General features: G+C 39.1%; 1 protein-coding gene across 3 annotated transcripts in view; it reads left to right on the top strand.

Moving 5' to 3' along the window:
- LGR5 (leucine rich repeat containing G protein-coupled receptor 5) overlaps positions 1-23,818 on the top strand; it is a gene marked incomplete at both ends in the record, with an annotated part of 121,338 nt that overhangs the window by 50,832 nt on the left and 46,688 nt on the right. For all 3 annotated transcript variants that reach the window (XM_079716020.1, XM_079716021.1, XM_079716022.1), the window contains 2 exons: positions 7,834-7,905; positions 22,724-22,795. In XM_079716020.1, the coding sequence (XP_079572146.1) occupies positions 7,834-7,905; positions 22,724-22,795 (144 nt within the window). The remainder of the gene's footprint in view (positions 1-7,833; positions 7,906-22,723; positions 22,796-23,818) is intronic.

Genomic DNA, 23,818 nt, shown 5'->3' on the forward strand with positions numbered 1-23,818 from the left:
AAAGAAAAATAGGAAGAGTTGAATAGTATCTAAGATTTGGGCTTTTTGACGGAAAGATGGTGGTGGCATTAACTAGAAACTGGCCCCATAGAAAAAGAAATGAGTTCGGAATAGAAAATAATTATTTCCATTTTAGACACAGTGCATTCCTGCAAGATTGGTAAATGAACATATCCAGAAAGAAATTAGATAAATGATTCTGAAGGAGAAACATTAAGACTAGGAATATGGCTTTTGGGGGTAATGGGCATCTAAGTGATACTTAAACCCGTGAGAGTAAGTAACAGTCACCAAGAAGAAAGGGCAGAGATTGCAGAACACTAGGCCAAGGGTAGAGCTCCAGAGAATACTGCCATATAAGGGGTAGATAGAAGATGATCCCACGAAGAGTCTGTAGAAAGTTGGGAAAGAATCCTGAGAGAATGATGCCTTGGAAACTGTAAAGTATAGAGCTTCCAGAAAGAGAGAGTCTGGTGTAGGAGAGAGGTCCAGTAAGTCATGTGTTCATTAGATTTGACAACATGGAGGTCATTGTTTCTATGGCAAGAGCAGTTTCATTGGAGTGTAGGGCTGGAAGCCTGTGTGTTGTGGGCTAAGAAGGGAATAGGAGGTGGAGACTACAACTGGAGACTAGAAACAACCCCAAAGGGAATGAGAAAGATTAGGTAGCAGGTAGAGGAAGACATGAGATCGAAAGATCTGGTTTTTTGTTTCTTTTACTCATGGAAAAGACTTGACTATATTTATACATTGAAAGGGAAGAGAAAGAAATTGAAAATGCAGGAAATAGAAGGAATTGTTCATGAAATCATGTGCTGTAGCATCCTGGGGGTGGGGAGATGGGACCCACGAGCAAGAGAAAACTATGGGTATCTTAAGCAAGGGACAAAAGAGAACAAAAATTTGGCCTATGTCGTGTTTGATCTAAAGAATTCCAGTTATTTCCACGAAGTCAGAGGGAAGGTGCCCATGATGGGAGTGGCTGTCCATTAAGGGGTCTGAGGCAAGTGGTGAAGGTTGGCAGCAGTCCCTGCAGAAGTAAACTGAGCCATAACAAATAACAGGGCTGTGCAGCAGTGTAGAGAGCCCACAAAGACCATGGATTTATAGTAACTAATCTGCACATTTGTGAGTTTTTCTTTTCTAGTGGCACTCAGTCCACTGAGATAGTAAAAGAGAAGATGAATTACAGTTTTCTCCCAGAGCTGGGGTTTTGCCAGTGGAGGGAAACAAAAGACAGTTCAGGGTGATGGTGAGACAGTGATCCAGGAGATCAATGTATGATCTTAGGCTAAGACAAGGCTTTGATCCTGGAAGTATCCAAGGACTAGAGGTGGAAATAGAGAACAACTAAGCTGGAAAGAGAAGAGTTTGTGTCTGAAACACCAGGGTCTGTTAAGCACTGGAGTAGTCATTTGGAAATAGAAAGTATAATGCATTCTAGGGAAAGAGAATCACATGGGTAAAGACAGATGCAAAGAGGAACAGAAAGAATTTCAGTGTAACCGGAACACATGTTGCAGAGAGGAAGGTGGCATAAGATCAAGGTGGAAACATGCTTTAGGCCAGGTTGTGAAGAGCCTACGAAGGTAGGGACATTGGTTCCTCTAAGAGGCCTGAAGTCCGCCCAAGTTCTCAGGCAGAGGAGTCCCAGCTGGGTGTGGTTGTGCAGGCTGTGCCTGGCACCGGAGCTCTCCATGGGGGGCTGAACTCCAAGCCAAGCTCTCTTTGCCACCCCACTCACTCTGCTCCCTGGTTGCTTCTGCAGAAGGCAAATGATCTTTTCTTTAATTTACCACCCTCCCCTCCCAGAGGGGAAGCGTTTCTCCAAATCATCCGAGGGGATGCCTTTCTTATTGGCTAGTAATGTCTCTGAGTGGAATGACATGATTGGATGGACTTTTCAGGGTGACCTCTCTGGCCATGGTGTAGAAGATGACCAAGAATGAGGAGGCATACTAAACAGGAGAGTAGAAAAGTTATCAACAGAGCAGGGACGTGACCAAAAGTAGCAGGCAAGAAGGAAGAAGTGAGGCCAGATCCAGAAGCAAGCTTTGTAGCAGAATTAACACTGGGTGCCTTAGGGACATAGGGACAGCAGGAAAGGGAAAAGTTGAAGATGACTCAGATTTCTTCTCCACTATCTTCCTAGACCTGACCACAATTAATGCTCAATTAATATTTTGTCAAATGAAGAAAAATAAATAATAGAGTTGCAAGCATCAAAGACACTTTCAAGAGAAAGATACTATCTGTGTGGGTGGAACTCTCTACCCAGAGGAAACAATATCTTTAGTTAGCCTCCTAAATTTTGAGTGAGTTGTAGAACTCAGAGCACCCATCTAGAAATTTAGAAAGAGTTATTCCTAAACACTGTTCACAGCCTTGGCTGAACATTCAAATAACCTGAGAAGTTTTTTAAAATCCCAATGCCTATACTGGACCAACTGACTCAGAAACTCTAGGGATGGGACCCAGGCATCTATATTTTTTAAAGCTCCTGCAATGGTTCCATTAGGTAGTCAGCTGCTCCCATGGAACTTTGCAAATCCTATTCCAGATTTCTAGATGTGGTAATTAACACAGTGTAGACAAGAGCTGGGTCAGAGACAGGGAAGAATGGTTTAACATATTTGACCATCTTGTCACAATGAATCCTCCATTTCTGATGAAATCCTTTTACCTAGTGACCAGTTCTTCAAAATTAATTTCAACGTCTTGGCAAAAGATGAAAAAAATTAAAGAAATGCATTACATTGCTTCACTGATTTTAGGAAACTGAACCATGGGCCAAATGTGGTACAAAATAGGGACTTTTTTTAAATGATAGTTTAAAAAGTAAGTAATGCACAGATTTGGAAACTATTTTAAGATCCCTTCATTCTGCTAAGGTTATATGTGTTGCAGGGGTCAGAAAGACCAAATACTATAGAAGAAAAAATGGAAAAGTTTAAAAAATAATTTAAGAGAATGAAGATGTTTTTATACAGAGTGGAAAATTTGTTGGAAAAAAGGAAAGGCAAAAAACCAAGGGCAAGTAGAGCTCTAGGCTCCAGCCCAGGGGCTTTCCCACTAAATTCTGCACTGTGACTTGGAGACCTCTCAACTCCGTGAACTTCATTTTCTTCCCTTTTTTTTTAAAATTTTTTTGCGGTACGCGGGCCTCTCACTGTTCTGGCCTCCCCCGTTGCGGAGCACAGGCTCTGGACGCGCAGGCTCAGCGGCCATGGACCACGGGCCCAGCCGCTCCGCGGCATGTGGGGTCTTCCCGGACCGGGGCACGGACCCGCGTCCCCTGCATCGGCAGGCGGACTCTCAACCACTGCGCCACCAGGGGAGCCCATTTTCTTCCCTTTTAAGTGGGCGACCTCACCCTGCTGAGTGCCAGTCCTCTCTAGCAGCCAAACATTCTCATTCTATCATGTTTTACTCAAAGTTGAACTGGCTAAAAGTAATTTAAGTCTTGCCCTTCTTGACACGAAGGCAAGAACAGCATTGCTCACCAAAAGGCATGGTCTGAGGACCCCTCCCAGGCCAGGGTTATTTTTTACTAATCCACAACAGATAAGGATTTGAGAGTAAAGGTTTAGAAACTTTCACAGAAATTGAATAATCTGTCAAGTCACATAACAAAATATTGAGGCTTGTATTTTGTATATCTCTGTGTTATTTCACTTTTCTATTAATTAATTTTATAAAAATATAAGTCCACGGCAAAGTAGAACTTTTTTTTCATTGGTCTTTTACCATGGACAGCTTGGGAAGCGCTGAGCTAGACCGGTGTTACATTTGAACATCAATGCAAAAGGTGCACACAGAAGAGAAAAGGTGAATGAATGCGACTAATTTTTACCTTACCCACTTTGGATTCATGTTTTAAAAGCCTATTTCATTTTACTTTAGATTGCTATTATTAAGTTATTTTGTGCCATAGGTTTATCTGCATTGTTAACAGCTCTTTAAAAGAAAACCGCCTGGGCTTCCCTGGTGGCACAGTGGTTGAGAATCTGCCTGCCAATGCAGGGGACACGGGTTCAAGCCCTGGTCTGGGAAGATCCCACATGCCGTGGAGCAACTGGGCCCGTGAGCCACAACTACTGAGCCTGCGTGTCTGGAACCTGTGCTCTGCAACAAGAGAGGCCGCGACAGTGAGAGGCCCACGCACCGCGATGAAGAGTGGCCCCCGCTTGCCACAACTAGAGAAAGCCCTCGCACAGAAACGAAGACCCAACACAGCAAAAATAAATAAATTAATTAATAAACTCCTACCCCCAACATCTTAAAAAAATAATAATAATAAAAAAAGAAGGAATTGCAAAAATTATTAAAAAAAAAAAAAAGAAAAGAAAACCGCCTTCACAACATTGTAAATTAACAATACTTCGATTAAAAAAAAAGAAAAAGAAAGTAAACAGTCTATATTAGAAAACAAGTCGTAAAGGGTTGGTTTAGCAATACAGCCATCCCTCGGTGTGACTGGGGGATTGGTCTCAGGAGCCCCCGCGCATACCAAAGTCTGAGGATGCTCAAGTCCCTTATATAAAATGGTGTAGTTCAATGAATACAGTCAGCTCTCTGAATCTGGGATGCGAAACCCACTGATATGGAGGGCCGAATGTACGAGCTCATTTTCTGGGAGGAACCACAATGTCAGGTAACAGGGAGAAGTGATTAATTTCCTGTTGGGAAAGGGAGGTACTCTCCTTTTCAAGAAGCAAATTAAGTCTCTCCCTCCTGACTGGAAACAGCTATCACAGGGTATGAAACTATTAATGTAGGAACACCCTTGTTTAAATACGAGGAAGCCTGAACAGGGAGGTTCATTTTCCCAAGATCGTGCAGCTAGTACATGGGGAGGCCAGGATTCAAACCCAAGACACTGTACACTAACAATGCCTGCACTCTTTCTGCTGCTCCACCATAAAAATGCTCCAGGGGGAACCCTGAGAGTGAATGCTGATGTAAGCTTCACTTCCAGGTGCCTGAAATAGGGTAATAAATAGTAAAATAATGTGGAGTGCTTATGAATCTCCTTAAACATAAATTTCCTTGTTCTATTTAGAGCTTTCTGCAATAGACAAGATCAGTGTTTGTCCCAGACTGATTTGCACATCACACAGGGAAATACGAGAGGAGAGGAATGTCAGCGCTATCCAGCTGTCTTGAGACTGGTTTGATCTAAGTTACTAATAAACATGCTCCAGAAGCAAACCACCCGGTCCTTTTAGGAAATAAGTGGGATATCAGTTAAAAGTAAGTGAATATGCCTTAGAAATATCAAGTCTTTGCAGAGATTATATAGACACTGTAAGGAATCCAGAGACTATTGTTTAGTTTAATATATGCCTATTCAGTGAACTAAACAACCTTGCTACTTCAGAGAAATATCTGCACAGGGAACTAAAATTGCGAATCAGTTATCTGGCTCTCTTATCTAAACAGTGCCAGGAAAAAAAAAATCAGATTTTGAATATATGGACAATATAAATTTTTTTAGTCTATATTTTTAGCATTGTTTAGTTTTAGCTTGAGACTATAGCATTTTACTCAGCTACATCATTGTTTACCAACAATGATATTTAAATTAATAATTAAAATTAATAAATATTAAAATGAATAACTCTGGGGGGTTTGCCATACTCTAAAACATTTAGCAAAATATTTTATCTTCCCTGTACATGCTCGTGACTTTTTAAAGGCACAGAGTGAATGATCCCTTAGTTCTTGGCACCACTGATTAAAAGTTAATATTTGATAAAGGTATCAAGCTATCAATACTGAAATCTGCTGGTTAGGTGCAATGGTTGTGGCCACTTCAATAACAAGAATAATCCGATTTTTTTAAAAGCTCCTGGGTTACTCTACTTGGCATATACACTGAGAAAACCATAATTCAAAAAGAGTCATGTACCACAATGTTCATTGCAGCTCTATTTACAATAGCCAGGACAGGGAAGCAACCTAAGTGTGCATCGACAGATGAATAGATAAAGAAGATGTGGCACACACATACAATGGAATATTACTCAGCCATAAAAAGAAATGAAATTGAGCTATTTGTAGTGAGGTGGACGGACCTAGAGTCTGTGATACAGAGTGAAGTAAGTCAGAAAGAGGAAAACAAATCGTATGCTAACACATATATATGGAAGCTAAAAAAAAAAAGAAAGAAAGAAAATGGTTCTGATGAACCTAGGGGCAGGACAGGAATAAAGACGTAGACAATAGAGAATGGACTTGAGGACACAGGGAGGGGGAAGGGTAAGCTGGGATGAAGTGAGAGAGTGGCATGGACATATATACACTACCAAACGTAAAATAGATAGCTAGTGGGAAGCAGCCACATAGCACAGGGAGATCAGCTCAGTGCTTTGTGACCACCTAGAGGGGTGGGATAGGGTGGGAGGGATAGGGAGACGCAAGAGGGAGGGGATAAGGGGATATATGTATATGTATGGCTGATTCACTTCATTATACAGCAGAAACTAACATAAGAATGTAAAGCAGTTATACTCCAATAAAGATGTTAAAAAAATAAAATAAAAGCTCCTGGGTGAAATTGGCATAGGTGGTCAAAAGACACAAATTTCCAGTTATGCGAGAAATAAGTCTTGGGGATGTAATGTACAGCATAGTGACTGCAGTTATAATACAATATTGTATATTTGAAAGTTGCTAAAGAGAGTAAATATTAAAAATTCTCATCACAAGAAAACAAATTTTGTAACTCTGTGGTGATAAATGTCAACTAAACTTACTGTGGTAATCATTTCACAATATGTACATATATCATTATGCTGTACACCTAAAATTAATACCATGTTATATGTCAACTGAATCATTTTTTAAAAATAATAAATAAAAATAAGCCTCTTATCTTATCTCAAGATAAATTTTAAGTATGTAGACCCGCTCTGAGATTATAATGGCATTAGTTCTGAGTCTTCGCGTTTGAGCACGTCATTTTTTAAGTCAACCTTAAGCTGACTGTTATGTGGTCTTAGTTGGTCTTGAGTAGACTCTGCCTATCAGTTGGTCTTTTGGCCTCTGAGATACAGACAGCATATACCAGTCATGCTGTAGGATTATGTGGGAGACAGTAAAGAAATAGAAAAATAAAAACAATAAAATCTAATTACACGAAGTTTCGCTTAAAACAAAAATTGATTGAGTTCTGCCCAAAGTGGCTTGTTGTTTCCTGTGCCAGGAACTACTGTGCAGGCCCAGCAGGAAGTGTGCTACAGAGCAGGATCGCATTACACCCTTGTTTTATGGTTCATTTCACCTATTTAATGCAATCCGAGAACCTGCAAAAGGAACATGTTCGAAGGAGGGAATAGGCCTTTTGTCTTGTTTTGTTTTGTTTTTTTAAGTTTCTTTGAATCAAAACATTTGTTTTTACAAGGTGCTTATAGTCCCAGAGAAACAGGACTTCCAGAGTTGCATGGTGAAGACATTTCTCTTTGCCACAAAATTTCAAGCAGGACCCGATGCTGAGTTATGTCTAGGGTGGCTGAGTTATGTCTGTTCCCTTTGCTGGTCTACTCAGGTCACTTTAAACATGAAGAATTACAACCATGCCCATGAATGTTCTAAATCATTTTGAATTCCATATCAGCTCCTCCTAGGGTCTCTGATTTGATTGAGAGCCCATGATGTTGGGGGGGACATGGGAGGAAAGGAATATATTTAACGTGCAAAAGAGCGATTCATTTGTCAAGCAACACAGCAAGTTCCTTTGGCTGTATTGCTTGCAAATGTGTGAACTGAACAGCTGGACTGCCTTGTGGTGGCAGACGCCGCTCCTCACACACTGCCTCTCTTCCTCTCCAGAGACCTGAGTATGAACAACATCAGTCAGCTTCCCCCGAATCCTCTGCACGGTCTCCGCTTCCTGGAGGAGCTGTAAGTATCAGTGGAGTCGTGCCGCATCCAGTCAACGCTGGACACGTTCTTGTATTTGTCTCTCGTCCTTACTGTGAGAACCAGATAAAACAAGGCAGGAAAGCTGTCAGCACCAACGATTTGGGCACATGAGGAAACACTTAGCTGGGAGGGGAAAAGAAAGAATCGCTTGGGATCCTGGAAATCAACTTATATACAAGGGTTTACCATGAAGCTACAACTTTCTAAGGTGAGGCTGAGCCAAACAAATTAAAAGTTTAAAACAAAAGCTGTTTAAAAGAGCTGGATAGCTCTTTGGAAATAGTTAAGCAGCAGGATATTAGAAGTTTGAATACTGGTTCATGTTTATTAAAATTGCAAGTAAAGCCATAATCAAAACCAAAAATTGCCTCTCGGTTTGGCTTATGACAGGGAGAATTGAGTCCTCATTTCATAGCACCAAAACTTGTCCTAATCACTTTTAATTACTGTTTTCCTACTTTTAAACTGAGCTTCCCTGAAGGCTTGAACTGAAAACCGTGAAATCCACAGAGGACTTAAAACTGGTCTCTCCCAAACTCACTGTAAAAAAATAAAATTCAATTTTTTTAAAAAGGAGGAAGCTAAAATTAGCTAATGATACACAGAGGAATCTTGATTAAGTCTGGTAATCACTTTCCAGAAGATGAAAAAGAACTCTATAAACCAAAATCTGCATTTAAAAATTCATTTGATCCTCTTACTCTTTTGAGGGACAGGGACTTAGGGGAGGGATGCACCGTCGTCATAGTCTTCATGAAGAAGGTTTGGCACCATCAGCTAAATAAATCCTCTGACTGTTGATTAAAGGAATTGTTTAGGCAATGACCTCTTTTGAAAATACCCCTTTATAATTCCTAGAGTCAGGGTCCAATTTGGGGAGTAATTTAAATTGTTGATGCACCACACGATCCACCTTGGGAGGTGGAAAGAACCATCCATCACAACCAAATTACACTACATTGATCATTTTTTTTCAAGAAGATAATATTCTCAAATTTCTCCCCTTTAGAGTTGGATCTATATTTATTTTTGATGGCGTTAGCTTTCTCACAAATGTTATTATTTTACTACAGAAATCAGCTGAACATGCCCAGATTGTTATCGAGGAGTATGGTAAAAAAGCTTAGATTACTAGATTATACAGCAAGTTTTTATTATTCAAAAAATGGATTTTCACTTTGGATTGTCCAGGCTCCTCTTCTTCCTCTTCTCTTTTCTCTCTGGCCATTTCTGTTGCTAAAAAATTAACCCTCATCAGGACTGGGACCATGTCTGTCCTAGTCTTGGCTGGTATGTAATGAATAATCAATACATTTTTGATGAATAAATGAATGAACTAATGAGAAAGTAAAACATGTAAAAGGAGCTTCTTATACTTGTTCACTGCCTTAGAAAAAAGTAACAGATTTAGTTGACATTAGCCAATATTTTTAGATTATTTTTAGTAAATTTCAAACATCAGCATTTTTTTCTTGTTTACATTCTTCTCATTTGCCCTCTCTCACCATAATTAATATACAATACTTAGTCCTGTTTACCCCCATATTTCTAAAATAGGCACTCCCAGTGCCTTTCTCTTTAATTTCCTTATAATATGCAATGGCAAAAGGCTTCCATTCTCCTTCAACATACACCTCAGCTTTAGACCACAAACCAAATCAATAAATCACTTCCCCAAGGACTTTGTTTAATAGAGTTCCTCCCTTGGTGACCCAGTTCATTCAGAATAACTCCTCTTTCTTCATGAGGTGAATGTTCATTTTCATCCAAGACTAGTTCTTCAAAAGATAATCGAGAGAAAAAAACAGGGGAAAGAAGGTGAGGGAACTACCATTTGAAAAGCCTATTTTTACAAATTACCTTATTTTTATGTCTCTGGAAACTCCATCAAGTACCTTGACCATGGAATCACAGAATTTCAGAAGTAGATGGGACCCTTTAAAGACTATTCGTTCCATTTCCTCCTTCTGTTCTGAAATTCCCTCTGCTGAGCTGGCCAACTTGCTGAATTTAAAAGCAAGACCACTTTCCCATATATAATTCTGTGCTGCATCTAACTGATGTTTTGAAGACATCATTATTCATTTAGTGGCAAAAGGGGATAATATTTATAGAACCTGGAAAAATGATCAACTCTGCTTGGTCTATTCCTTTCTTCCCAAGGCTAAATTTAGGGTGTTGTGGGTTTAAACACACACACCCATTTAGCAGAGCATTTTGATCATGCCTTTGTTATGTGCTGATTGTTTCCATTAGACTCAGCTATGTTTAAGTCTGTATTCTCCTCTGGAGTATAAGATCTTTGAAATAATAATATAATTATAATGACAACAGTAATAGCTTACTCTGTGACAGGCACTGTTCAAAATGTTTTGCACACATTATCCCACTGAATCCTCTTAACAACCCCATAAAAGTAGATATTATTATTATTCTCACTTCAAGATTATAAAAAAAAAAGTACAGAGAAAACAAGGAACTTACCCAAGATAATGGAGTACATAAGTGTCAGAACTAAGATTCAAATTCACTTTCAAAGCCATGCTCAGAAAGCAGAAGGAGGCTTTGGAATTGTTCTTCATTCATCTGTGCTTTTCTTTTCCCCAATAGTACCTAGTATAGTGGTTTGCACAGCTGAACACTTTAAACTCTTGTTAAACTGAGCTTCATAATGATAGGTGTGTTCATCTGTCTGTGTCTGGGTATATGTGAGGGAATGAAAAAGAGTGAGACAGAAAGCAAGAAAGAGCTGTCTACCTAGCAGGGAGAGATTGGATATTCAGGTTATTCGTTCACTACCCTCATATACTGGCTCTGAGAAAAGTATCATCATAATTTTCAGGTGCAGAATTTCACCAATTTCACATTACTCAACAGGAACAAAACCTTAGTTATTATTTTTACATATGCATAAATATACTTAAGCAGCATGTTTTATATAGTATTCTATTGGGTTGGCCAAAACATTCGTGCAGGTTTTTCCATATTATAGTAAATAAATGACCTAATAATAAATAAATGAACTAATAGATGACCATCCATACAGCTAGAAACAGACATTTAGATATCTGTTATTGTATGTGTTACATCTGTTATTGTATCTGTTATTGTGTGTGTGTATCTTTTGTTATGACAAACTGTTAAAATGTTAAACTGTTCTGAAAGTATTCTTTTGTTCTGTTTACTCAGCTCATCTCTATGCTTTAGTGTTTATCCATTCATTCAGAAGCTGGTACTGATATTCTCAATGATATTAATAAAATTCCCACCACAAAACTCAATTTTTAAAAAACACTATTAATAAAGCCAAGTTACCACTCTTCCCCTTAGCTCTAATTGCCCAATTATCATCTCCCTAGTTTAATCCATCTATGTCATAAGCTGTGTAGACAGTCATGATTCATCTCTCACCCATCACTGGTCCCGTATTTCAAAATCCTCTAAGAATCAATAAAGCCCTAGAGGTATCCCTAATGTATTTTTTAAATATATTGTAACCCTGGAGAAAGTGGCTATGTGGAGCAAATATTTAAGAAGAATTAAAGCCATCACGATTAATGGTCTTCTTCTCTTCCTCCTGACCTTCTGGAACACTTACTACCTGTGTCACATGTCTTGGTACATTCAAGTCCTGTTTGTTATTTGTTATTTTTGTTTTATGACTCTGCAAGGTGACCAGGCATGCACAGGCCAAACGCCCTGCTGGTGCAATAGCACAAGGAAGAGAGAGAGTCTTTTTCCTAAAAAAAAAAAAAAAAAAATCTGAGTGTGGTTAGGCTGTGTGCTGTGTAGAGAGGAGAGCACAGTACCTAGAAGCAGAAGCAAGCCCAGGACTCCTGTCCTGACTCTGCCACTTACTAGGGGATAATCCACTTGACCTCCCTGGGCCTCAGGGCATGATGGTGAAAGCCGCCCTTGCCTGTTTTGAGATTCTGAGGATCAAATGAAATGATGATGAAAGAACTTTGGTAAACTATAATTTACATATTGAGTTGTGTTAGCGAAATGAAAACACTTTCAAGAGGATTCTCACTTCCTTCTTTTCTATTTCATGAGCTTGATTTTGGAGTAATCCCAGGGATCCAGGATTTGTGAAGGAAAAACTGTTTCCAACCATGAGGTTTAATGGATATAGGCAACCAGTGCAGATAGTTTTTACCAAGTTTGAACATCCTGAGCAATAATTGCATTTCTCTCCAACAGTATCTCTCCCAGTTCTATTTCTTCAGTTCTACTAAGGACTTCATGTTGATGTTTGCTATTTGGACAAATAATAAATCCCACATTTGGTCCATCAGAGTGTGGTTCAGATGTTAGGAACTAAAAGATCATGCCTAATGCTGACATGTACAAGTTCCTTTAAACTTAGATTGGTAGCTTGGTTAAACCAGAGGGAAAAATGAATTGTTACCATTTTAAACAGTCTAAGTTAAAGGCCTTTGTTTCCCAGTACTATTTTAAAATCTTCCCAGATTCTAATGCTATTGGAATCAAATACTCGATTTAGGAAGGAAACCTGAGATGCTCTAGGGAGGTTTGTTTTTAAGTTACTATTGTTCCCTGGAACTGTTTGCTCATATTATGGTTGGCCTTAAAGAATCTCTATATAAATAGTAGATATCCATTATTTCAGATGAAATTAGTAATGAGAAATACCACCAAACTTCCTGAAAGTACAGTCTCTGCTTGTTACTTCTACTTCCTCATCATGTTGCTAAAAGTAGTGAGAGCTGTCCTGCCTGTCTTTTGAGATTTTTGTCTGAGGATCAAATGAATTGATGATGAAAGGTCTTTGGTAAACTCTAATTCACCTACTGGATTGTGTTAGTGAAATGAAAACACCTTCTTGCCCATAAATAATCTTCCTGACCCTTGGCCTTGTCAGAGTGTTCAGTCTCTCCTTTTCATAGATCTGGTAATTGATTATAAATTGCTGCCTCTTTACCTTTAAAATCTGTATTAAAATTTTTTAAAGAATTAATTTAAAATATAAGAAAAGAGGGGCTTCCCTGGTGGCGCAGTGGTTGAGAGTCCGCCTGCCGATGCAGGGGACGCGGGTTCGTGCCCCGGTCCGGGAGGATCCCGCATGCCGCGGAGCGGCTGGGCCTGTGGGCCATGGCTGCTGAGCCTGCGCGTCCGGAGCCTGTGCTCCGCTACGGGAGAGGCCGCAGCAGTGAGAGGCCCGCGTACCGCAAAAAAAAAAAAAAAAAAAAAAAAAAAAAAAAAAAAAAAAAAATATAAGAAAAGAAAAAATGCTGCCTCTTTGAAACTTTTTTTTCTCTAGTGTTATTTTATGATCTCTTCCAAATGTCTATTCATACAGCTGGATATAGAGATTTAGATATCTGTCCTTGTGTATGTATGTGTATCTACATATATGTGTGTATGTATATATATGTGTGTTTGTATCTACATATATGTGTGTATATATATATGTGTGTGTGCATGTGTTTGTGTGTGCATGTGTGTGTATGTGTGTGTGTATATATTATATATATATACATATAATATATACAATTGTAATGGCGATTAGGGCACTGTTCTTAAAGTGCCCTACCTCTCTGCCTCCTCTTCTTTTTCTCCTTAGCCTTCTTTTCTCCTCTACCCCCAACTCCTGTAACATACAGACATTCCCTAGATTGCCTCCTTTCTCAGTTCTCTTCAGTTCATTCATTCAACGTGTATTTATTTAGCCAGTGGGGACATAAGAATGAATATGACTTGCTACGTTTCATTCGTTCAGTCAACAAGTCCCCACTCCAGGGAAACTTACAATCTAGACGGGGAGACAGATGATAAGCAAGGAAACAAACACAGAAGATATTTGCTGATTATGACAAGAGTGATAAAGAACACAAACATGGTTAAGTAGAGAATAAATAACAAGGGATGACAAGGAGGGAAAGTGTCTCAAAGAAGGCGACATCTGAACTGAGATCAGGAGGATGAGGGGAGTTGGTGGTCTGCAGAGCTAGGGTAGAGTGTATCTGGTAGGGGAATAGTGTGAGCAGAGGCCCTTAGGTAGGAAAGAAAGTGATATGTTTGTGGATCTGAAAGAAGATCGGGGTGGCCAGAGCAGAGTGAGAGGGAGGGGAGGTGACGGGGATGGGGCTGGAGAGAAAGGCAGAGGCCAGATCATGCAGGAACAACCAGGCTATGTACAGAATTCAAATAAGAGCAATGGGAAGCCGTGGAGGATTATATGCAGCTAGTGCAATAAATAGGGTTTATGATTTATAAAGATTTCTCTGATTTTTGTATGCAAAATAGCTTGGGGTATTACGGAAGCAGAGAGACCTGTTAGGAGGCTACAAACTCATTAGGAGACAACTACCGTTGTCTGGGAAAGAAAGTCAATATTTGAACTACCTCTGTTATGTAGATGACCCCCAAATCCATATTTCTAGTTGAGATCTCTTTTGTCTTTGACTGCTAGACCAGTGGTTCTCAAAGTGTGGTCCCTGGACCAGCAGCATTGGCACCACACATGAGCTTGTGAGAAATGCAAACCCAACCCATGTGCCCCACCCCAACCTAATGAATCAGAAACTCTGAACTCAGGACACTGCCTTTAACAAGCTCTCCTGGTGATTCTGATGCATGATGAAGTTTAAGGACTGCTACTCTAGGCCAGTTGTTCTCGAATTTTAGTGACATCAGAATCGCCTACAGTGCTTGTGAAACCGCACATTGCTGGACCCCGCCACAGAGTTTCTTCAGCAGGTTGAAGGTGGAAGGGGAGGATGTCAAGAATTTGCACTTATAACAAATTCTCTGGTGATACCAATACTGCAAATCTAGGGACCACACTTTGAGAATCCTCCACTACCCAAGTGACACCTCCACCTACCCCACCAATACTTTAAAACTCAGCAAGTGCAGAACCAGATTCATTCATGAACACACAAACCATCTTCCACAAAAAGATTTTTCTCCTGCCTTTGCTTCTCACCATCAGCATTCTTATTATCCAAACTTATGGTCACTGTGTCTGTCACTGCTTTTGCATCTGTCATTCTTTCTCACCTCCTGTATCTGCCAGTTTCCAAGTCTTAAAGCTCATAATTCCACATTGTCTTTCCCATTTGTTCACTCTATTTCATCATCACCTAGTTCAGGTTCTTACCATCTCCTCTGGATAACTGTTCAAATTTGTTGACTAATCACCTCTCCTGATTCTCCCAATAATTAACAACTGAATCATTGTCTCCGGGGATGGAGACCATGAAGGTCTCTAGGTGATCTTATCAGTATGAAACCATGAGGACTATTTCAGAGTTTCCCACCTTGCATAGGCATTAGAATCACCCAGAGAATTTTTAAAACTACTAATTACCACGGCCTATTTCCAGAGATTCTGATTGAATGGGTCTCAGTGGAGACCCAGACATCATTCTTTTAAAGCTCTACTGGGGGCTGAGACCCACTGGGATATATGGAAGCTTTACAGCAGAGGGAGAGAGTCAGGCACTCATCGCTGACCGGATCTAGGGACTGAAAGGAAGTCTGAAGGTGCAGGATGACTCTGAGTAAAGTTATAACATTAGGTGCTAGGAGACAGGTGAGGCACTGTCAATAGAAACAGGGAATTCAAGGGGAATAACTGATATTTTGGAGGCAAGAGGATGTCTGGTTCTGGGTTTACTAAGTGCAAGGTGCCAGCAGGACATCCACATGGGAATGTCACTAACAAAGTTGGAATATGAGTCTGGAGTGTGACGATTCTGTTCTAGAGATAATGATTGGAAAGTTGTTTACAAAGAGGTGATTGCGGAAGGTGCCGGAGCAGATGAGGACTTTGAGAGAGGGTTGAGGCTCTGTTTCCCAGTATGGGTCTCTATCCATATTAAAATCACCTGGGCTGCTTATTAAAATGCAGATTCCTGAGTCGTTTCCCCCAGAAACTCTAAGTCACTAAACCTGAGTTGGGGCCTGCCTGGGGATCTGAATTTTTGATGACTCCTAAGGCAATGGCAATGCACACTAAACTTTGAGTGCCACTAGATAAAGGAAAAAAGACAGGTGTGAGGACAGAAACTTGAAGAACATCTATGTTTGGAGGATGAGTATTAAAAGAGGGGTGAACACAGACAAGGACAAATATCATATAGTATCACTTACATGTGGAACCTTAAAAAAAATGATACAAATGGACTTATATACAAAATAGAAATAGACTCACAGACATAGAAAACAAACTTATGGTTACCACAGGGGAAAGGGGGGAGAGGGATAAATTAGGAGTTTGGGATTAACATATACACACTACTGTATATAAAATAGATAACCAACAAGGACCTACTGTATAGCACAGGGAACTATAGTCAATATTTTGTAATAACCTATAAGGGAAAAGAACCTGAAAAGAATGTATATGTGATATATATGCATGTATACATATAACTGAATCACTTTGCTGTACATCTGAAACTAACACAATATTGTAAATCAACTATACTCCAAAAAAAAAAAAAAAGAGGGGCTAGAAAGAAGAGAAACAACCAGCCATAGTCATGAGAACAGAAAGATTGTACAGGATCCAGAAGGCAATGGGAGGACTTTGAATAAGAGGCAGGGAGCAGGGCTTCCCTGATGGCACAGTGGTTAAGGATCCACCTGCCAATGCAGGGGACACGGGTTCAAGCCCTGGTCCGGGAAGATCCCACATGCCGCGGAGCAACTAAGCCCTGCACCACAACTACTGAGCCTGCGCTCTAGGGCCCACAAGCCACACTACTGAGCCCACGTGCCACAACTACTGAAGCCTGCACGCCTAGAGCCTGCGCACCGCAACAAAGAGTAGCCCCCACTCGCTGCAACTAGAGAAAGCCCACGTGCAGCAACAAAAACCCAATGCAGCCAAAAATATAAATAAATAAATAAATAAAAATTTAAAAATAAAAAGTAGATTGTAAAATAATATTTTTAAAAAAAGAGGCAGTGAGCAACGGTTTTCTTAAGGCCAGTACCTCAAGTGATGCAGTCATTTGCGTCCTTGGGTTTTTCCTGTTTCAGATTGGTTGCTCCTGATCAACCCAAGCTCCAGACCAACCTATTTTTGACCAAAGTTATGTTTAAAACCTCAAATATTGGAGCCCAAATGCTATGGTTGAACCAAATTCTCTTGTGTAAACTTTTCTACGTAAGCATGAGCAAATAGGCCCAGTTTCCTTGTAAAAGGGGAATGACTAATCATGTCACTTGTTTAATGTGATTTTTAAAATCACTAGATAACACAATGTATATAAAGCACTTTACATTGTGCCTAGAACTTGTAAGTTGTTTTACAAAAGGTACATACTATTTTTGTGACCCAAAGGCCTGTACATGGCATATTGAAAGTGCTCAAATAAATTGCTGAGTTTAAATTTGATGCATAATGAAGAAGGAATATTCTTCAGCTGTTTCTGATCTGTTTATGCAGTGGCTAGCCAGAGATCTTGCAATAGGCCAGACCTGAAGTAACTCTAGCACTATGGCCAACTGTCTTTGGAAATAAGATCAAATGATCCATCAGTACATATTAATTCAGCTCCCTGCTCTAGGCAGGCAATAAGATTCTTGACCTTAGGAGCCTATAATCAAATAAAGTAGACTACATATAAAATGGTAGAAAATGAACCTTTATAGACAGCATTGTATAGAATATAACCTATAGGAAAGTTGACTGTGGACTGAGGTAATTAGGAATACTTCACAAAGGAGTTGAAAATTGAACTTCATTAGTCTGTGGTTAAAGAAACCATAGGGCTGTATAACCACTAAAGGATCTCCCTGTTGACCTGAAGAGTTCACTTATTCAGGCCAGTGGTCTTAGCCCTTAAACACTGAAATCTGATGTTTTTGATCTTATGTAATAACGAGAACAAAATGGACAGTTCATAAATACACAGTTTAAGAAGGAATGATTTGGGGCTGGATTTGACCAATTAGATATGCTTAACTTATTGGGGGAGAAAGGGTTTTTTTAAATCTCAATTTCTTGCATATTAAGAAAGACACTTTTTTCTACACTGAGAAGATCTGTGGATTGTCATAATCCTTGTATTCAAGCCTGCTGAATAGGCTTCAGCAAACCTTACCAAAGATGAATGTCAGAGGGTTAAATGCTAAGTATCTGGGCCCTTCCAACTAGCACAGGCATCTTATGAGAGAAAACCTAACCATGGTGAACTTAGTTACAGTGATGATGCATTACTGCCAGTGGAGGCAAGATTAAGAGATTACATCAGACTATGAGTTTCATCCTATTTGTGTCTAACACTTCAGTGACCCAGACTCTTGGCTCCTGTATGCAGGAACCCAGAGCCAAGCTTTAGTCAATCGAATTGAATTATGAATAGTCAATCTGAATGGACTAATATATTTGCTCTCATCACTTTGTCTTTTGAAAGTCACTAATTACAATATTAGTATGGTTTATGCTAACTTTATTTTAGGAGAATTTTTCTTCAAGTGGGAACATTTTGACATTTCAGAAATTTTATGTTTAAGTGATAGTTTAACTACAATTATTCAGGTAATTATAAATCAGAAGAGTAAAAAGAAATTCAGAAATAGGAACAGAGCCACTGAAATTAATATTGGAAACCACGAGACAGAAAATAGTACCAGAACACTGGAAACAGGCAGATCTTAAGAATGGGAAAAGGGGGAAAACTACTACCATTAAGCCTGATGTTAGCCCTTACCAAATTTCTGATACAAATTAATTTAGCATATAGAGAATGTGTGCCCTCTAGATCTCATGTACTTTGTAAAAGTTGGAAAATAAAGCAGTAATTCCTAGAAACTAGCATGAAATTGCTAAGTAGTCTGAAATGTCTTCTTTTAAATCATAGGGGCTGTCATATTCAAGTTCATTTTGCTCTGATTATTTAAGTAGCACCGCTGTTAGATAGCTTCCATGCTCCATAAGGAAGGACTAGATTACATTTACACGAAATCAGGAAAGAGATGATGTTTTTCATTTTACATAAAGCTTTTCTGAACTTTGGTGTCTGTATCTTCAAAATATGGGCATAATAACCTCAGATCTACCTCCTGATATAAAGTATGAGAAAGTGATTTTTAAATGTTGGTGACATGTAATAAAGAAATCTTAATAAACAAGAAGAAAAAGATGGGTGGAGGGAGGATAAGGGAGAAAAGAATGAAGGTAAGGAGGAAATGCATGTGTAACAAAAACAATTGTAGGGCAGAAAAAGACTTTAGTGGAAGAACCCTATCATTGTTTAAAAGTAACTGAAATAAGGGAATTCCCTGGCAGTCCAGTGGTTAGGACTCAGCACCTTCACTGTGGTGGCCCGGGTTCGATCCCTGATTGGGGAACTAAGATCCTGCAAGCTGCACAGCGTGGCCAAAAATAATAATAATAAGTGAAATAAGGTCCAGAGAAGTTAAATGACTTGTGTGAAGTCTTGCAGCAATTTAATAGTGAGAAAAAAGTAAGCCAAAAGGGAAAGAAAAAAAAAAAAAAACCTAAGAGTTAAAAGACAAATGGGTTCTTGGAAGACATGACCTGGAAAGCCTATTAAAACTCACCAGGCCCTTTCACTTACCTCTGAAAATACTACTCAGCCAAGGGGACTGATGTTGGACCGTGGTTCCCTGCACAGTAATCTTCCCGAGGGTCCCAATCAGAGAACAGGGTCAAGTACCTCTTCCACTCTCAGTGCTCATTCCATTTTGTTCACTCACCTCTCTCCCTCCAGACCAATGTCCAGAGAGGAGAAATCAGGGCCCACACTTGACTGCTTTGCTCTCATCCCACCATTTTACAAAACAAAGCTACCAAAAACAGAACAAAAAAAAAACAAAAAAACCTTGGATTCCTTTAGAGATTCAAATTACTGTAGAGATTCAAAGAAACATACATTCTCAAAAATATTTTAGTTGGTTGTTACAACACCCAAACCTCTGCTTATCTGATTTATCTGAAGAGGAATGTGTCTACTGTAACTTACTGTTTTTTTTTTTTTTTTTTTTTACTTTTTATGGCAGTTAAGTCAGTAAAACTAACAATGATAGGACAATTTGAGTTTTCTATATGGAGAGGTATCTTTAAGGATAAAAAAATTTTATATGATATACAAAGATATGAAAATTTTTCCTATTAAGTTGTATCTTATTATAGAAATGAAAATGATGAAAGAGATATTTCTGTGAAATAATTTTAGAAACAGAGAGAAAAACAAAAAACAAAACCTTCCAGCCAAATGGTATGTGGGTCTCAAGGGTTGGAATGTAGTTGCCCAGAGATTTGTTAGTTCAAATCTTCACAGGAAAGATTTGTGTGCAGTTCTCACTATTTGTGTACTCATTTATATAAAAGTCTTTTTTTCCCTATAGTTTATATGTATTTAATTTTTTAACTGCTAAAACCATCCCACGTGGTAAAGAAATGAGGGGAAGGATGCAATGATTTCCTTAAATTGTGGTTTTGGACAATGAGATATATCTTCCACCAGCAAAACAAATAACTAATAGCCCATCATAAATTCCTTTGTTTTAAGACAAATTCCCCTGATAACACAGGTCAGTGGTTATACAGATTAGTTCTGACTATAGTCTGCGGCTCTGAAAGTCCTTGCCCAGAAAAGAAAAACAATTCATGTGAAATGAGCTATGATTCAGGAAATGTAACAGAAAGGTATTTACCCTAACAATAATTTAAACTAATAAAATAAATAAATAGAACGTTTTTACTTTCTCCTTTTCATTTCCAAAGTCAATGACCCAGAAACCATCAAGCTACTCAATCACATAGCAGCAGTAAGAGTCGGTAAGCCCCCATTTTCAGGCTAGGTTCTAGAACTCAAAAAATGTACTGTTGAAGTCATGACTATGAACAGGATAGTTAAGGACATTTTGGCTGAAATAACAGTTCCTGGTCAGTTTAGTCTGATCAGTTAAGCCACCTGTGATCGTCAACCAAGTCTGAGTCTGTCTTAATTCAATAAGCAACTCTTTTATAGCACGGTCCTATGCAAACCATGTCCTTAAGTTTACATATAGTACTTTGGATAACTAATCAAATGCATGTGGGTTATATAGAATATAAACATAAATATGAAATGTTGGCTACCTACGTTTCACCTTGACACAAATGGTTTGCCAGATGGGATTTTTCTTTCTTCTCCACCGTATTCCACCACTTGCCTCCTCCACCACAGCTGTGTTACACCAGCACCTCCTGTTTGAACTGCTCTAGTCGCCTCCTGTGCTTCCACTTTTGCCCCCAAAGTCATTCTGCCTTTAAAAGGGTACTGTCAGGGACTTCCCTGGTGGCACAGTGGTTAAGAATCCGCCTGCCAACTCAAGGGACACAGGTTTGAGCCCTGGTCCGGGAAGATCCCACATGCCGCAGAGCAACGAAGCTTGTGTGCCACAACTACTGAGCCCGTGCGCCACAACTACTGAAGCCCACACACCTAGAGCCTGTGCTCTGCAACAAGAGAAGCCACCGCAATGAGAAGCCCGCGCACCACAACGAAGAGTAGCCCCTGCTCGCCGCAGCTAGAGAAAGCCCACGCACAGCAATGAAGACCCAACGCAGCCAAAAATAAATAAATGAATAGATAAATAAATAAATTTATTTTTTTTTAAAAAAGGGTCCTGTCAGAAGGACCCTTGTAAAACACAGAACTGATCACATCACTCCCCTGCTCGAAGTCCCTACTGTGGCCTCCAGAGCCCTCTGTGGAGTGACTCTGGACAGTGCTCCAACTTCACCTGCTGTCACTCTCCCCTTGGTCATTCCACTCCAGCCATGCTGGTCTTCTTGCAGTTCCTGGACCACGCCAGGCACACTCCCTCCTCAGGCCTTTTGTACCACTGTTCCTTTCACATAGGTCCCTGCATGGCTCAGTCCTCTGCTGAAATGCCCTCTCAGCAGAGGGGTTTCCCCGACCATCAACCGTCGTACCTGTAAATAATAGCCCATTGCCCTCACAACCACCGCCCATGGCTCCCTCTCTATTGCCTTGCCTACTTTTTGTATAAAAAAAAATTTTTAATGGACAGTTTTATTTTTTAATTTTTTTTAATATTGGAATATAGGTGATTTACAATGTTGTGTTAGTTTCAGGTGTATAGCAAAATGATTCAGATATACATATACGTATATCCATTCTTTTTCAGATTCTTTTCCCCTATAGGTTATTACAGAATATTGAGTAGAGTTCCCTGTGCTATATAGTAGATCCGTGTTGGTTATCTGTTTTATATATAGTAGTGTGTATGTGTTAATCCCAAATTCCTCATTTAGCCCTCCCCACCACCTTTCCCTTTTGGTAACCATAAGTTTGTTTTCTATGTCTGTGAGTCTGTTTCTCTTTTGAACAGTATGGAGTTTCCTTAAAAAACTGAAAATAGAACTACCTTATGATCCAGCAATTCTACTCCCTGGCATATATCCGGAGAAAACCATAATTCGAAAAGATACATGCACCCCAGTGTTCATTACAGCACTATATACAATAGCCAAGACATGGAAGCAACCTAAACGTCCATCAACAGATGAACGGATAGAGAGTTTTATATACACAGTGTAAGCCATTAAGTGATTTATTGTAAAATAGGTAATTTATTATATTTCTTCTTAGGCCCTTCTTTTGCCAGCTTTTTGATTAGAGATTTAAAGAAATTTTTTGCAAAATATAACAAAACAAGGTTCTTTAGAGTTGCTTTTGGCATTCGTGGTCTGCACATAATTGTATTGCATTTTTAACAACTAAATGAATTCCACATGAAGAGAGCTATGCTTACTCTCCCTCCTCTCCCTTGAAACCCGCAGACGTCTTGCCGGAAACGCTTTGACATACATTCCCAAGGGAGCATTTGCTGGCCTTTACAGTCTTAAAGTTCTGTAAGTAAACCAGGTATTGTTTGTTATAATTCTGATTTTAGTGTCAAGTGGATGCTAATTAACTTGTAAAGATTGAGTTCCTCCAATAAACTATTTAGAGTCATGAGATAATTCATCTAAATTCCAGTCTGCCTTCCTTGATACCATAGAAACATGTGATAGCTGGCTGGATTTGTGTGTGAAAAAACTTCATCTCTCCTTTTCTAACCTTAATGTCAAAACTTTGTTTGCCCCTAAATAACCAACCAACTTATCAACTCAAACTTGTGAAAGCATATTTCCCTTTCTTTTTGTGCTATGAAGTTGGGGGGAGTTTTTTGAGTCATTTTGGTTCAAGTGAATAAATCACTATTATGCTGACATAATGAGATCACAGCCTCAAACCATTTGCAGAATTTGTTTCCATGTGATGCGCTGAATAAGGCTCAGGTTAAAAAAAAAAAATCAAGTTTATGTTCTACTTGTGAATAGGTGTAGAAAAGCCTAGTGCAAAGTAGATACAATGAGTAGTTGTTTAATTGAGAAATGTTAATTCATTGAGACTTGTGAAAAATGGGCTTTCTTACTATTTAATGTCCAACTTCCTAATTTTCTATCAGAAAACTCATTATTACTGATACCTCCTTCTTCTAGTACCCATTGTTTAATTTTCTTTCAGTTTATTCTTTGTAGAAAAGAAAGGGACCTTGGTAGAGAAAATAGATAACACAAGTTGAAATTCATACCAGGAAAGTTTTATCTCAGGGAAAACAACCTGATTTTATCTCCTTTGAGATAAAAGTTATAAACTCTAAAAAGGCATTTGATATATTTCTGCTTAATAGAAATTGCATTTCATTGACCTGAGGGATACATAGTCTATTTTAAAAAGCAATTTTATTTAAATTTAATATTTTTTTAAAAGGTAAATTCAAAAGCAGAACTGTTATTTGGTCTTGGTCTACTTAGGTGATTGGGTTTGATCTCCCTACCCTTGAGTTATTTTTACTATTAGGTACCAATATTTTTAAGTTGTCATACTTC

Source organism: Hyperoodon ampullatus (assembly GCF_949752795.1).
Source record: "Hyperoodon ampullatus genome assembly, chromosome: 11".
NCBI lineage: Eukaryota > Metazoa > Chordata > Mammalia > Artiodactyla > Ziphiidae > Hyperoodon > Hyperoodon ampullatus.